The 16408-nt window shown below is 35.6% G+C and overlaps 3 protein-coding genes across 3 annotated transcripts; 1 reads left to right on the top strand and 2 right to left on the bottom strand.

The window, feature by feature from the left end:
* The first annotated feature begins 455 nt into the window (after positions 1-455).
* On the top strand, positions 456-3854 carry LOC106327032 (spermine synthase). Its single transcript, XM_013765030.1, has 11 exons — positions 456-664; positions 1202-1417; positions 1508-1552; positions 1679-1755; positions 1849-1971; positions 2621-2725; positions 2825-2897; positions 2990-3061; positions 3150-3342; positions 3429-3558; positions 3638-3854. The coding sequence occupies exons 2-11, from the start codon at positions 1240-1242 to the stop codon at positions 3710-3712; spliced, it is 1071 nt and encodes a 356-aa protein (XP_013620484.1). The 5' UTR covers positions 456-664; positions 1202-1239; the 3' UTR covers positions 3713-3854.
* Positions 3819-7022, bottom strand: LOC106327031 (cyclic nucleotide-gated ion channel 1). The gene is made up of 7 exons (XM_013765029.1): positions 6480-7022; positions 5812-6367; positions 5530-5742; positions 5176-5462; positions 4979-5090; positions 4656-4892; positions 3819-4585 (listed from the first exon to the last, which is right to left on the bottom strand). Exons 1-7 carry the CDS (start codon positions 6506-6508, stop codon positions 3884-3886), a joined length of 2136 nt encoding a protein of 711 aa, XP_013620483.1. The 5' UTR covers positions 6509-7022; the 3' UTR covers positions 3819-3883.
* Positions 7023-13701: 6679 nt separating this feature from the next.
* On the bottom strand, positions 13702-15582 carry LOC106322774 (F-box/kelch-repeat protein At3g18720-like). Its single transcript, XM_013760910.1, has 3 exons — positions 15499-15582; positions 15059-15278; positions 13702-14922 (listed from the first exon to the last, which is right to left on the bottom strand). Exons 2-3 carry the CDS (start codon positions 15172-15174, stop codon positions 13848-13850), a joined length of 1191 nt encoding a protein of 396 aa, XP_013616364.1. The 5' UTR covers positions 15175-15278; positions 15499-15582; the 3' UTR covers positions 13702-13847.
* Positions 15583-16408: the final 826 nt, after the last annotated feature.

Below are 16408 nucleotides of genomic sequence, written 5' to 3'. Positions count from 1 at the left end.
GAAAATAAATTTTTTTTTGCATAATTAGATCAAGCGATCAAGAAATCCTTATTTAACTATTTGAATGTGACTAGATACTATTTTTAAAGTAAATCTTTACTTTAAATGTTAATTTACTCTATATTACATTATAAACTTACCAATCAAGTGGAATATTATTTATTATCATTTACTCTTATCACGTATTTAAAGGAAAAAATATAATTTCTAAAGTAAAAGAGAGAAATGTAAGAAATGAAAATTGGAGGAAAAAATAAATTTGAGAAAATAGGGAAAAAGAAAAAAAAAATGTATTTATTCCCAACAAATCAGACACAACATGATTAGTCTCTTGAATTTTGGATTGTGTCACATCACCTTTGCTAAGATCAAACATGGTAGTATGGTACATGTTGAAAACACGTTATTTTAAATAATATTTTATATAAGAAACTGAAATATCAAAAAAAAAAAAATGTAGTTGTTTTTAAAAGTAAAGTCTGGCGTGGGGGTTCTTCTAGACAGACACAAATACGCAGAGAAAGGAGCGCCCGCCCTGAGAGAAGTGAGAAGAAACGCAAGATTAAAAGAGAGAACGAGACTTCTCTCGCTGTTTCTTCTTCTCAGATCACCTTTTAGCTCCCGATTCGTCTCTCTCTCATTCTTCTCCGCCGTTAACCACAAGGTATCATTCTCTCTCTCTCTCTCTCTCTCTCGCTGTCGTCAATCTGTTTTATTGGTTGATCTTGAATGATCTCGGAGGTTTTGATTGTTCCGATGAGAATGAAACTTTCTTACCGTGTTCTGTTGCGTCGAAAAGTTCTGTGTTTTGAGACGATTCTTGGTTCTACGAACCCTATTTTACTCTCTGATTGCATTTTGGCTGGTTTCTCTAGAAAACTAGGTGCGAAAAGGCATCTTATTTCGCAATCTTCTTTTATATTTGGTTAGATTAGTTTCCTAAAGTGATATATTTCTATATTCGGACCAACCCTTGTCAGTAAAGTGATCAACTTTCCAGTTTGTAAATATTCGTTAATTAATGCTAAATCTATTCTTCCTCTTCTTTAAATCCTGGTTCCTAGGGTAAGCCTTTAGCTTTGAAAACATTTGCTGGTTCTAATTCGAACGCTGTTAGTTTCAAGTCTTGATTTTGCTTTTGTGACCTTTAATTAAGTGATGTGTGTCCTCATGTTTGATTTTTTTTTGTTTGTGTGTGCAGTATACAGAGGCTGGAGCTGGGGAAGAAAAGGATTGTCTATGGAGGGAGACGGCGCAAAAGGTTTGGCATGCCAGAAGACTTTGGATGGGAAGGCGAGTAACGGGAATAAGGCTGTTCCTTCTTGTTGCCTCAAGGCCATGTCTTGCTTACCTGAGGAAGATGCTAAATGCCACTCCACTGTTGTTTCTGGATGGTTCTCCGAGCACTCTCGCTCCGGTACTTTTTTTTTTCTACTTGTCAAGCTTCTCTATTTATTCAGAACATTTGTCTTATTTTTGCTTTTTTTTTGTTCTTAATTGAATGCAGGGAAAAAAGGCGAAGCCGTCTATTTCAACAACCCTATGTGGCCAGGTAGGTCACTTGTTGATAGCTTGTTTTTGTTGCTTTTCAGTATCTTAATACTACCTTATGCTTGTCTGTGTATGAGGTTCTACTAGGTTATGTGCTAAGCAATGCTGTTTTGTGTGTTGATTGCAGGTGAAGCACACTCACTGAAAGTTGAGAAAGTTCTGTTCAAGGACAAGTCAGACTATCAGGAAGTCCTAGTGTTTGAGGTTAGAAATATAGCTTATTTCGTTAGACTTGCGTATTTTGTAATGCTTATGGTTTAGGAGGATGACCTCATTTTTTTGTTCTTGGTTTTGCAGTCAGCTACCTACGGGAAAGTGCTTGTTCTAGATGGTATTGTACAGCTGACTGAAAAAGATGAATTTGCATATCAGGAGATGATAGCCCATCTTCCTTTATGTTCCACACCTTCACCTAAAAATGTAATTTCTCTCACCTTAAAAGTTTTGTCTCTCTGGTTGCCTGTAGCTCCTTCAAGTGATCAAAGTAAAATTATGTATAGTTTGTGATGATTGAGGCACAATGTGCTTACCTGTTTTCAGTTCGTGTGTTCCTATTAGATCTCATGAGATATATCTTTTCGCCAATGTTGACTGTTGAAACATTGATTCAGCTCAACATTGATGGCATGTCAAGCATATACGATTTTGATACTTTTTGGTCTTTTTTAGTGGAGGTTATTGGTTGGTGTATTTTGATGGATTTGAAAATCCAAACTAAATCTAGTGTTATTGGTTCTGTGATTTTAAAATACGTACTGAAATCATGTGTTATTCGTTTAATGATTCATAAATTCTAATTCAAATCAAGTATTATTCAATCATACGGATTTACTAATAGATTTGATTTCATAATGTATTTGAATGGATTTGCATGGATTTCTTTGTTAAAAATACAAAGACCCAAATCCAAGGGAAAACCTCCGGATTTGTAAATACTAATCCGAGAGAATTTGAAAATTTGTATATTTTACTTGGATTTATAAATACTGTATGGATTTCTAAATCAATCAAAATATATAAACCAATAACACCTTAGGCTAGATTTTGGCTGTATAAATATATTTTGTAGGTTCTGGTTGTTGGTGGAGGTGATGGTGGTGTTCTCAGGGAGATATCTCGCCATAGCTCTGTTGAGGTTATTGACATCTGTGAGATAGACAAGATGGTTATTGATGTAAGTATAATGGTCTTGTTGTGATCATATAATAAATATGAACACTTTTAGGTTTGTGCTCTATATCTCAGAAAACATGTGATTGCTTTGATCTTGTAGGTGTCTAAGAAGTTCTTTCCCGAGTTAGCGGTTGGATTTGAAGATCCTCGTGTTCAACTTCACATTGGTGATGGTAATCAAAGCATTCTTCAACTCATTCCCAGTTTCCAAATCTATCTGAAATTTTCACTGTGTTGATAATTGGATATCCCTTTCTTTTGGCAGCTGTTGAGTTCCTTCGCAAGTCCCCTGCAGGGAAGTACGATGCCATTATTGTCGATTCTTCAGATCCTGTTGGTATGATTCGCTTTGGATAAGAACTTGTTGCAGATGCAAAACTCTTGACGCTTTTGTTTTACCTATATAATAATAATAATAATCTCAGGTCCTGCTCTGGCGCTTGTTGAGAAGCCTTTCTTTGAAACTCTAGCTAGAGCGTTGAAGCCTGGAGGAGTTCTTTGCAACATGGCGGAAAGTATGTGGCTCCACACTCATCTCATTGAAGACATGATCTCCATTTGCCGCCAGACATTCAAAAACGTTCAGTACGCGTGGAGCAGCGTCCCAACTTATCCAAGGTAACTTTAACTCATACTTTTCTTCTAATCACATTTTCCTGGTCTCGTCTTACTAATGAAGTGAAGCCAACATCTTTGTACTGTAGCGGCGTGATTGGTTTTGTCTTGTGCTCTACCGAAGGACCTGATGTTGATTTCAAGAACCCTATCAACCCTATTGAGAAGCTAGACGGTGCCATGACCTATATACGAGAAATGAAGTTTTATAACTCTGATGTAAGTTCTTTAACACAACTTTGACTTCTGTAGATTCTCACTTGAACAAGATTCTAATCTCTCTTCCTTTCCAAAACAGATGCACAGAGCAGCTTTTGCATTGCCTACATTCCTCAGGAGAGAAGTGGCTTCACTTCTCGCTTCTTCTTCTTGACGTCTGTTTGACTTTTAACGGCTTTCCTATAAAAACTCTAAAAAGACGAATGAATAATGAGTGTCATAGGAGGCTTTGTATCTCTTACTAAGCTCACTCCTTTACATTAAAAAACTTCTATTTTCATATATTATCTTTCATGAATCGTTTTGGGTGTTTTCATAAGTCAAATCATATACAGTAATCATCACTATTGAAATCTGGTTCTGCTGGTTTCTGAAGCAGCATTCGTTCCGGCATCCTCGGCTTCCTTACCGACCCGCTCCTGCGTATAGTCCTTAAGATATTAGCAGCAAACCGCGACGCATACATGGTGGCGCCGAGGCTCGGGGAGCTTCCACAAGCTTCCTTAGCCAAAGCATCCTGCAACCGATTCTCTTCCTCTTTAAGAGACTCTTCCAGCTTCTTCTTCACGTGTCTTCTCCACGCGGCTTGTATGAAGCAAGCCGCCCAAGTCCTCCACTGCTGCGAGTAGAACCTGAAAGTATGTCTCAGCTGTTTGCTGTGAAGCCGTCTGAACTGAGAAGCAACGAACTTGAGGTCATCAGCTTTAAGCGCGAAAGCTTCGACCTCCACTAGAGCTCGAACGGTTCTCGTTGAGATTGGGAGGTTTGAGGATGTGTGTGGGTCTAAGGCCCATGTTAGAAGCTCCTCGCCGCAGAAATCGCCGGCTCCGAGGTGCTCTGAGTTGAAGAAGCCTGTTCTTCCACCGTTTGTTGTCATCGTTAGAAGCTTCCCGCGCATTATGAAGAGCATCTCGTCTACGGGGTCTCCTTCTCTTACGATGTAGCTTTCCTCTGTGTACAGCACTGGTTGCAAACGGTCGCATAGAGCATCGAGAAGCTGCTCGTCCATTTTCTCGAACATCGGGACCTGAAACCGATGAAGACATGAGTTGACACTGAGAAAAAAAGAGAGGAGATGAGTTGTGTTTGTGTTTTACCCTCATGAGAAGGGCGAGACAGAGATGGCGTTTGATGTCACGTCTAAGGTCTTTAGGGAGATTACTAAGAAGATTCTCTTCGTCAACGCCTCTAGTCTCTTGCCACTTGTACTGCTCGTATCTCCTGATTCTTTTTCTCAGACTCTCAGGGAGCAAACGGTGAGCCATCCACTGCTCAGCGTCTCTTCTCTTGACTCTCATCTCCTCCAACCTCGTGGTTGTTGATTGCAGATACGTCTGCACGTTTTAGTTTACTTGCACCAATAAGCAATTGATTTTGCAAACAATGTAAGCACACATAAGATGAAACGAACGAGACTAACCTGCATGTTACCAATCAAGAAGGAGAACAAAACCAGCCCTGAGATAGAAATGAAGACAGCAAAACAGATCTCCCATATGTACGTACTTGTTTTAAGGTTTTGACCGAGCGAACTGGATCAAGAAACACACACAAACAAAGATTCAAGAACTTGTTGCTGTCTTCTCTGTGCATATATATGATACAATCTCTCAGTACCTGAGGTTTTGAAGACCCCACCAGAAGCAGTAAAAGAACTTCTGAGGGAAATCTTGAGATTCCACTACACCAGACTGAAGAGCGTTAAGGAATATCCCAAAGTCGAAAAGCGTTGTGTTTGGCGTCTGAACCGGACAAGACGCATTGAGGAAAGCATTGCCTCCTGCAGCTTTATGGTCACAATACAGCGAAGTGATATCGCAGATATTCCTGTTTCTGTTGCACGCTTGTTTCCAACACACGGTTTCGCGCTCGATAGAGAACAAGTACCAAAAAGCACCAAACACCTGCAACAAAACTTACATGTTTATGCTCTGATCCTGAACAACGGGTTAGAAACGAAGTAGGACTCACATGACTAGCAAGCATGTAGAGGAAGAGATTGAAAGCAGCTCCCGCCCAAGCTGTCTCGGTTAGTATCCCTGAGGTTCTTGTAACTTCCTTGTAGAGCGGATAGATTCTGATAAACCTCGGTATGTACTGGAAGAAAACAATGAACTTCAACAGATTCTTCGTGTTCAAAGACCTTGAGCCTCTCATATGCGGAATAATAATCAAAATCACCACCTGAGGGAAAACGATCATTAGTGGCTTGGAGATACAAGTAGAAAGAACCAAATCAATCTCAATTCTCACCTGTGGAAGTGGAAGAACAGCGAGAATGTCAATAATGAAATGAGAAGACAAGTAACGCATAGCGATCTGCCTCGTGTCCTCAACAAGAACACCTCTCCCGAAAACACGAGAAGAAGGAGCGATGAAGCCAGTACGGAACTGGAAAATGATGTGAATCACGTAGAAGACATCAGTGAAGGAGCGCAAGACGCTAGCGGTTATCTCCATCTTGTTATCAAGACCGAGACACTTCTTGGCGTCGTCGACCACGGGGACGTAGAAGAAGAGAGGGTCGAGAGAAACGGCGACGATGCAAGCCAAAACGAAGATCTTGTTCCATCTCTGAAGGAACGGTCCCTGCGGGTCGAGGATCTTGTGAGTCGAATCGATCCCTTTGGATACGGCTTCTTTGAAAGAGTAGGACTTGTATGTTCTCCTGAACGTTTTGATCCTCGCCGAGCTTCTGTGGAACTTGTCGGAGATTGAGCTTATCGTTCTCCGGAAGATTCCGTTTGGTGGCTCGTTTCTCCCGGAGTATTCGACGTCGGAGGTCTTGTCGGACGTCCAGTCCTGAAACCTGATCCAAACAAGTGAAGAAACAAATCGATTTTTTTAATGTTTCGAGAATTAGAATTTTCGAGGAGACAGATGTAAAGAAGTGAAGTGGGTTTTGGTTTGGGAACACTTACCTCACAAACTTCTCCTGTCGGAAATTCATTTGTCGGAGAATAAATACTTCAAATCGTAGAGATTGCACCTTCTTATGAAGACAACATCGAGTACCTTCTTCTTCTTTGTCAAATTTCAAAACTTTTTTGAGTAAATTTCGAAGTAGAAATCAGACAGAACACGGACAAGTGTTTTGTTTCCGCGAATCAAGTAGATTCGAGGACAACAAGAACTATAAAAAAGGGAGAAAAAAAATCACTGTTTGAACCCAACAACCAAAAAAAAAAGGTCGAATCTTTGTTTTGTTTTTCCTCGGAAAGAGCGAGAAAGACAAAGATTGAAGAAGACAAAAAACGAACCCAGAAACAAAAGGAGAGAGAGAAAGAGTGATGATAATGGAGATGGAAGAAGAAGATATTGAATGATGAAAGCGAAGCCTTTATCGGAAGACAGAGAGGACGCGAGGAGTTTCCACGAAAGTCACAGACTTTCCTGAATTTTAATAATTTTTCCTTTTTTTTTGGTTGCTAATTTCTAATATTTTTCACTGTTTTTGTGAGTTTTTTTTCAAGTCATCCTAAAAAGACAGTTATGCTCTCTGCAACTCCTTTGATATTTTAAAGATCTGGAACCAAACCTGCACAACTAACTTATATGAGTGACTGTGAATTTTAGTAAGAAATCCAATTTTAAACTTAGTTTTAATTGATAACTGTATTTTGAATTGTGTAATAATTAAAATTATAGTAGAAGAATATGTTGAAAGATTTATCTCTACACCAATATACAGTATGTTTTCTTTGCTAACTAATATGTCATATATTTATGTATATTTTCTAGTTAATGCGTTTTGATTGCTTACATTTTCCTATTTTCCATATATAAAAATGTATATGTTGTTTAGTTATGGTATTAAAAAAAAACTTATGAATGTAATCTCCCAGATAATTAGGATATAATGAAGATTTGTTATTCTAGTATTCTTTGTAAGGTGGACATTCCTAAAGATTTTTGTTATGTTCCGGTTATTTGGATTTAGATTTTAATTTATTTTCTACAACAATATATTTCACCTGTAACTACTTTCTTGTATTACTTTGGTTTGGTTTGGTTTGGTTTGATTTTAAATTGTTTGATGTGGTTTAGGTTTAGTTTTACACAAAATATAATAAAAGTATAACTAATTAATATTATATGTAGTGTATAATTCTATATACTATAAATTAAAAATATATTTAATGAATTTTGGTTGATCTGGTTTATCTTTTATTCGTTGATTCAGTATAAAGGTTTATATTATATTGGAAATACATTATAATTCGGCTTGGATTCCAAAATTTTGGTTTAGATTCGATTTGATTTTTTACCCAGTTCTATAATAATAATAGAATATAAACAAATTTGTTAGATCTTTTTCTGTATGATCATCTACTATAGTCTATAGACATTTATCTTTTGAACAAAAGCTTACTAGAAACATATTTTAATGTATGAATTTTCATCATTTTCTTCTCATTCGTGTATCAGAAACATATATATCCGCTGGGTTATGAAAACCCCACTTGATTGAAAATTTCTTGATATTTCAGCAGGTATGAAGCAAATTTAATCGAAGCAAATTTTACACTTAATTAGGAGCTTAGCTTGCATACATGTTAATCATGCATGAATGCACTTTTTAATTAAATTTCAAGGTAGGCTAGGTTTGATCATGTTTATTGCTTAATCTAAAGTAAACGAATTATATGTAGTAGAGATTTAAATCCTCAAACATATTTTATCCCGGAAATGAAAGCTAATTTAAAGTTCAGGACGGATCATATTAGTTTTCTACAATTTTGGAAATACCTAAATGAATGTCAAGCTGTAACTTTCCATCTGGAATGATCACAATCGTTGGTTATACACGAGCATTCACTGCTACGTTCACCTGAAAAACAACTTTCAAATGCATATAAATGGTCTTTCAAACAGAGAGGCGTATAATGGCCATATCAAGTTTTTAACATTTATTATCTTAGCCAAAAATGAATAAATAATGTATTATTATCAGTTTTCAAACTTGTGATAGATATTTAAAAATGAATTATTAGCAGGAAAAGAAATCTAAAACAACAACAAACAACTTCAGAAGATGCAAAAAAACTTCAGAAGATGCAATAACCAAAGACAAAGGCAATGCAAAGTAGACTAAAGCAAAACAAAATTCAAAACTAGAAGACTAAAAAGAAGCAGCTATGTCAGAGTAAAATTCAGCTCACCATAGGAGGTCTTCAATTAAGAAATTGGCTTGCTGAAAATCCGGTTAAAAAATATTAGACTTCAACACATACGAACCTGAGAAAGAAACATCGACAGCACAAACCCCGTTCAACATCGACAGAATTAACATTGCAGTTCCATACATCTAGCAAACATGGATTTGGAATAAAACAGCATTGAGATGAAACTGACATTTACGATCTTTACAAAATTTGCGGCTCTAATGGTTACTGTGCCATAAACATGTCACCGGTTACGATATGTAATTGTATTAGAAGGTTTGAGTCGAAGAATACGCACGCATAGGCGTTGGATCACCCTCGGGAATTCCCCTGAGGTTTTGTTATGGGAGAACATAAGATGTATGTGTAGACACTGAGATGCAAAGACATGAATATTTCAGAGTTTTCTTTTTTTTTTTTGTGAAAAATATATTTTAGAGTTTGTCTTGAGTCAAATCACACATACGTTCGATATATTGAACATTAACCACATGTATATTAGTTTTTTTTATATATTTGAAAATCGGTGCTAAAAATAGGTAAAAAGTCTGAAATAATCAAATTAAGGTGATGGACTTTTACAGTAACAACAACATTCCTTCAAATAACCTTATAAAATGTGTCAAAAAACCTCATAAAATAGTTAGTAATCAGAAAATCAAAACATTAGTTTCAAAAAAAAAAATTAACCACCTCTTGGTGGCCTAGTGGTAGGCGGATACCGGCGAGCTAAGCGACCCGGGTTCGAAGGCACCCCACTACGGCTAAATCACTAGGTGGCCACGCGGATATGGGCTTGCTTTAGGGCCCATTTGAAAACCCGGAGAGAGGGTCCATCCGTGGGCTGCACCTCTCCTTGGGGATTAGTCTGGGCCTCGGCCTGGGATACCCCCAGGTCAAAAAAAAAAAAAAAAAAAAAAAAAAAAAAAAAAAATTAAACATTTTGATCTTTTCTGAAATTAACATTGTAATTTTCTTTTTCTCCTAAATTTTCATTTGTTATTTTTCTGGCAAAGTATTTTATTTTATTTAAACTGTAAATGCCAGGCTTTTCTTTGTTTATTGACCATGAAAAAAAAAAAATCAAAGGGATGATACAAGTTATTGCCCGTGAGTATGTGTCGAACCCTCGTGATCTCCTCCTCTTTTTCTTCTCCTTTTACAACATTTCGTGCTCCACAATTTCAAACCGTTACGTGTTAAATAAATTTGTTTGACCACATCCAAAACGAAACACAGGAAAAAAGTTTAAGACAGCTAATTGATAGTATTTTAATTAAGTGACAGAGACCGTTGACTGTGTCGTGTCCCTTCTCGTACGGTTGTCTTATAATTCCCATTTCTCAGCCGTTGGATCCAGAGAGAAGTCTCAATGTTTTCTTTGTCATAGTTTATCAAATTATACAACAACGCACTTCATAATTCAAAATTCTGAAAACGAGGTCAACTCTTTTCTTAATTGATTATAAATTTATATAGACTAGTTGAGTATTAACATCGAGTTCAAAATTAGTAAGACCTTTGAATATGGACGATGAGTCAAGCTAAAAATCAGGTCAACTGTTATAGCATACTCCATCTGTTACATATTAAATATTATTTTAATATTTCTTTTGTTACATAAAAAATGACTTTCTATAATTTCAATACAATTCATACTTATTTTTGATTCATTATTAATTGTAAAATGCATTGATTTTATAAATAAATATATTTATCTAAAATAATATTAATTAAATAGATAACACTAATAAAAACATAAATGTATTTAATCAGTTTTTTAATATGTATGAAAAATGTGTAAGTGACATTTTTTTATGAAATAGAGGGAGTATGTAATTATTACAGTAAAAATACAGTTGCTTTAAAAGATATTTTTCTCCTCAATTGAGTACGCAACTTATATTCTTAGTTTTAACCGTTTACTAGAAATATGTTTTAAGTGAAAAATACATATTTCTAAAACATATTTCTTATCTTTAACCATTTACTAGAAATGTGTTTAAACTAAAAACATATTTACCATTTACCTTTTAAAAAAATGTAAGTAAATTTTAACGGTAATTTTTTTTGACCGTAACTAATTAAAAAAAACCGGAAATCCTTTTGAAAATAAGCTCTTAACATCTATTCATTATTATTATTATTTTTAAATTTAAATATTATATTAATATATAAAGACAACCCGAACCGGAAATCCATAAATAATACATTTTTGAATCAAACAAAACAACAGCTTCTACCCTAACCCCATGAGGTCCCCTTACACAAACCTAACGGTGTGGTTCGCTAAAGAAGCTAGAGTATATGCAGGATTATTTTCCGTTCTCAACCGAAGTAGGCATAGCTCGAGGAAGTGGAATTGATGTAGAAATACCCACATATCATAGTTTCCCAATCCTAAAAGTATGTACAATCATCTTTGCTTACCTTCCTACCGGAGTAGCTGGATCCTGATGACCATGGTCGGATAAAAAAATTCAGGGACCATAACATTTATCAAGAATGTTAGTAATTTATTTTAATGATTTGGATGACTATGTCCGTTGTCCAAAAAAACAGGAGGACTATGTTCATATATATAGCTAGCAAAAAATTTAAGGGTCAAAACCAATGTTTCACTGTGCTTGGTCCAAATCTGTCCCAGCTGATAACTTCATCAATCATGGAATCGACTTGTTCTCTGAAGCGCCAATCAACCAAACAAACGGGAGGAGACTCAAGGCCTACCATAAATAGCAATACCTGCAACATCCGACAAAAACAATTCACTCTCAGATTGAAAAACAATTTGGAAAAGAAGAACCATCAAGCACTCGAACATAACTGATTACTGCATTTATACACACAACAATTAACTTAATGTGTATGCTAGCACAATCGAATGGTACATTGATGCAACACCTTAAGATCGAATCCACACAGATGTAGCGATCTATAACACTAAAAATACACAAACTTCCCTAATCTAAGAAAATAAGAAGAAGTTAGGATCCAAGAAATGTAAACGAACTTTGAAGAAGAGTACATGGGAATAAAATTTCTGGGTGACGAGTATCTCAACAATGGATCATAAAATAACATTAAAAATAAAACAAAATTAAAAACACACACACTTACAAAAAGATTTGTGTTACGTTTTGGATATTTTTGTTTATAAATAGGATAATTTTTGTATTTCCCAAACCACAATAGAAATATCATATGCTTATTATTTTTTTGTTAAATCTCATTTTTATACATATTAATAATAAACAATATTTTTATTATTCATTTGTTTTGAATAGGTTAATGTATAAATACTTCATTATTATTTGTTAATATTTCATTTATTGTATTGAAAATTATACTACAACTTATACATCAAAGATTTATCAGTTATCAGTTTTAGTAAAATGGTAACTTTTAAACTAAAGATTTTACTGCAATTTCATAAAACTACAGATTTTACCACATAATTCATTACTACAATTTACATCGAATTATAATACATATTCCAATTTAACCTTGATACTAGTGTCACCAATCAGAACCTTAATGCAAATGGGATTTGCTGAAGTACACAACTTACGTGATGGGTAATGAGATTCACGAGGTAAAGGGAAGAAAAGGCTTAGTGTCTATGAGTGTCTGTTAGAAACAAAAGCAGAGTGGACTATTGGAAACAAAACATCTGCAGTATGGGTTGTAGAAGAGCTAGAGGAAATTATTGGTCAAGTGGAGTTCCAAAAGTGGGAAGAAAGACAATGCAGAGTCGCAGACAACCCAAAAGCTTGGGGGTGAGCAAAAAAACCAAACTGAACCAAACCAAACCGTGTTCTTTACATAATTCAATTGGTTCATGTTTTACCCAACCCTATTGGTTTGGTTTGGTTTTAAACCGAACCAAACCGATAATCCAATATATTTATCTATTAATAAATAATAGATATATATTTATATTAACATTGTGAAATTATTTAGTAATGGAGCGGAAGTACCGTTTTAGTAACCGATAACACGATGATCCTATTTAGTCTGAGAATGCCTAAGATCAAAGTCTTCTTGTGATCGTTGAGAACACCTTTGTTCTAGCCTATTGCAAGGATTCAAGAGATGTTGTAAAACAAAGCTCTAAGTTTTTATAAAATAATAATCAAAATTGTGACTCTTACAAATCAAGAGCTCACTATTTATACTAATAAGAAAAGACCTAAGTCCTTATCTAACCTTCTATCCTAAAGTCTTTAATCAGTATCTTTCCAAATATTTAAGAATACTAATGTTTATCTATAACAAGAATAAAAAGGAAACTATAAAACTAAAACCCAATATAAATAAGATGCTTACGCTGCATCATTTAGTCAGAGTTTCATTATCTTTTTTTTTACTTAACTTCTATATTTTTATAAGTTCCCAATTATGAAGCAAACAATACTATTATATATACTTTAATTATAATCCTAATACGTAATACCTAAAGATTGTATTAAAAGCAAAACCTAAAATCTATAAGCATCTAAAGTTGTCGCCGTCTCTCTTATTCATCATAGATTCCCCAATTTCCGTTGTCTAAAGGTAAGTTAAATTAACATAAGTTCTTCAAAGAACAATAAATTAAAGACTAAAGAAGAAGAAAATAGTCAAATAGTTAAACAGTTTTGGAAGGCTTACAAGTATTCATTACCAACATATTTATAACCAAACCGAACTACACCAAAAACCAAACCATAATAAAGTGAACCGAACTAAATCTAAACCAAACCGAACTAAACCTTAAGTAAACCCAAACCAAACCAAACCAAACCAAACCAAACCCAAAACTAAACAGATATGTCCACCCCTACCAAAAGCTTCAGAGAACAAGTTTGTTCTTAAGGAAGTGGTAATGATAAACCTGTCATATGGCCAATGGCCTGGGCCTCCCTTATTTAATTAATCAATGGATCATAGTATTACGTTATTAAGCCCTCTTTAGCTTGTGTGTAATTCTTAAAAGAGTAAGCTAATTACACTGCAGATTAATAGGAACTAGTTCAGTTCACAGAGATACAATGTTAAAACACAGACATGAAACTAATTCAAATTAAACCTTTGGAAACACATAAACAAAGTTACAAAAAAGAAGTAAAAGGGATGACGAAGTCAGAGCAAATCAACGTTGTTTTGAGGTGGTTCTACCCAAGAGACGCGGCAAGACAAATTGGTTCTTGGAGGGCGACAAGAGGTTCTGCCATAAATCAAATAAAAATCAGTAAAAGAAGGATAGATTCTGTTCATCTCCTCTGCGGAGAGACAAGCTCTTATAAAAGAGCCAGGGCAACTTGCAAAAACTGTCAAGCCTCCAAGATCTCTCTTCTCTTCCCATACATTTTGTTTCATGTTTAGTTTAAACACCATATGGTTGCTGTCGAGGCGCGAACACATAACAAAGATGTCTCCTTCATGCTCCATGAGGAACACTGGAGAATCCACCTCTGGGAAAAGAAGGGGTTTCACGGGAAGAAGATTCCAGGTTGCTTCACACGGGTCAAAAACACCAAGGCAGCCACAAGTACTGAGAAAGTAGAAGACACCATTGGAGAAGACACATTTGTCCCACCTGCGAAGAACAGAGTTCTCAAAGCGATGGGTGGTCCATCTGGCTGCACCAGGCCGCCAAGTTTCGATCCGAAAATCTGCAGTTTTAGGTATTCGAGAATAGGAGATGACCACACAGCTAGTGGAAGTAGGAGCTGCTGAGAAAGCTAGGCGAGACATTGAATGATAGATTGACCCCAGTGGTAATACGAAGAGCTTCTTGGTAAAGGGGCTAAAAAAGAATGCATACATGAGATGAGGTGATTTCGCAAGCACCCAACCATCCCTAGAACAAGACATTCCACCAGGCGTAAACCTCATGTGTGGGAAATCGAGGTTGTATTTTTGAGACTGATCATGATGAGGCTTTAACGGATCAAGAAGGAGGTAAGGTGAGCCAGGAATGGTCCAGTCATCTATTGGATGAAGAAGCCATGGGCGACACGGTAACTTACGGACAGAAACAGCTGATTCACACCATGTCTTGCAGACAGCGGAAGCGTGTATGTTGTCTTTTAATCCGAGGCGGGACAGTATCCCCTCCAGGATCTCTGTGGGAATATGTCGATCCCACAGTCCTGTTGTTGTTATACACTTCTTCTTCTTACTCTTCTTTGATCCTTTACATTTTGCATTGCATCTGACGATACAATTAGAAAAAGAAGAACAACTTCTGAGGGTACGTTAAAGAGAAACAACTACAATTGAATTGGGACATTTAGAGAAAAGCTACAAACCCTGGAAATTTGATTAAGAAAGGGGAAAAAAAAACTCACGATTTGATTCTTTTTGTGCCCGACATTGGAACTATGGGCTTCACTGTGAGGGCTTCGGGTAACGAGGTCGACGGCTGAGTTGCTGCCGCCGTGTAGTCACGACGGCGTGTCCTCATTGTCTAGCCTGGAACTTTTGTCAAATGCGCTCCTTCGCCATTTTAAGCCCTGCTTGCCTCCATCACCAACCACCCGATATTTCTCACTAACCAAAATATTTAACCTAAAAACAAATAGAGCCTCCATAATTATGGATTTCCTTCCCTCTTTTTTTCTTCAGATCTTAAAAAAATAGAGCCTCCATAATAAAAATTAAAATTATAAAGATAGTATTCAGATCTTACAAAATAAAAAAATTATTAGATAAACAAAAATATGTGTCATTGAGTAAACTGTATGAAAAGTGAGCTTAAGAATGTTTTCGGAAATGAATTCTTACTCACCAATGGAAAAATCAATCTGTTATTTTACCATATATTTGACTTTTTTCTACTGCAGATTGTGTGTGTTTGAACCCTAAGCTTTAGTATGATTATTTTTTTTTTTGCCAAGATACAGACATTTCTTCTAACAGAATTGTGCATTGACTTTAATTGCAAACTTTGACTCTGTTTGCCATTAGTCGGTGAACACAAAACAGTGCACAACAAATAGCAATAACCTCCTCCATTTCAACAAATAATAACTCATTGGACATATCTCATTTCCTTACGCTTCCATGGTTGTCGTATTACAAACTTCAAAAGATGACAAACATTCATGTAAAACCAGTATGAAAGAAGAATGCTTTGAGGGACTGCTCGCAACATCATGTAGGAGAACATCAAAATCAATCACTGTTGAAAAGATGAGTTTTGTATATCCAAAAGGACATACAAAATGGTGAAAATCATTAGATCCTCCACTTGAACACATGTAGTTTCGAAATGTTGTCATTTCATATTTAACAACAGAGTACTAAGGGGATTTATGCAAAGAGAAGACCATCCTCATTGAAATCTAATGATGAAAAGTCGGACAATCGAACTTCTGAAAAAAAAACAATTAGTATTCTATAAAATATTTTAAGATAAAGACAAACATTGGTAAAACCAAAACAGTTAATAACATATTTAAGCTCAATTTCAATATACCTAGCATAGTTGAGTCCATTATTTTTGTGTCATCTTCTTTGAATTTTTCTCCTTCCAGATTCACTTATATTAACATGGTAATTAGTTCTACATTAGTTCAATTTGTTTGGAATTCCAAAAATAGAGGAAAATAAATTTATTTTTCTGAGTTTCTCTATTGAAAACAAGATAGGTATATTATAATTGTGGTTCTTAATACGACATATAATCATGCTTAAAT

Source organism: Brassica oleracea, chromosome C2, assembly GCF_000695525.1.
Source record: "Brassica oleracea var. oleracea cultivar TO1000 chromosome C2, BOL, whole genome shotgun sequence".
In the NCBI taxonomy this organism is placed as follows: domain Eukaryota; kingdom Viridiplantae; phylum Streptophyta; class Magnoliopsida; order Brassicales; family Brassicaceae; genus Brassica; species Brassica oleracea.
Note: the sequence above shows the minus strand (reverse complement) of the source record. Positions and strands in the feature narration are given on the sequence as shown.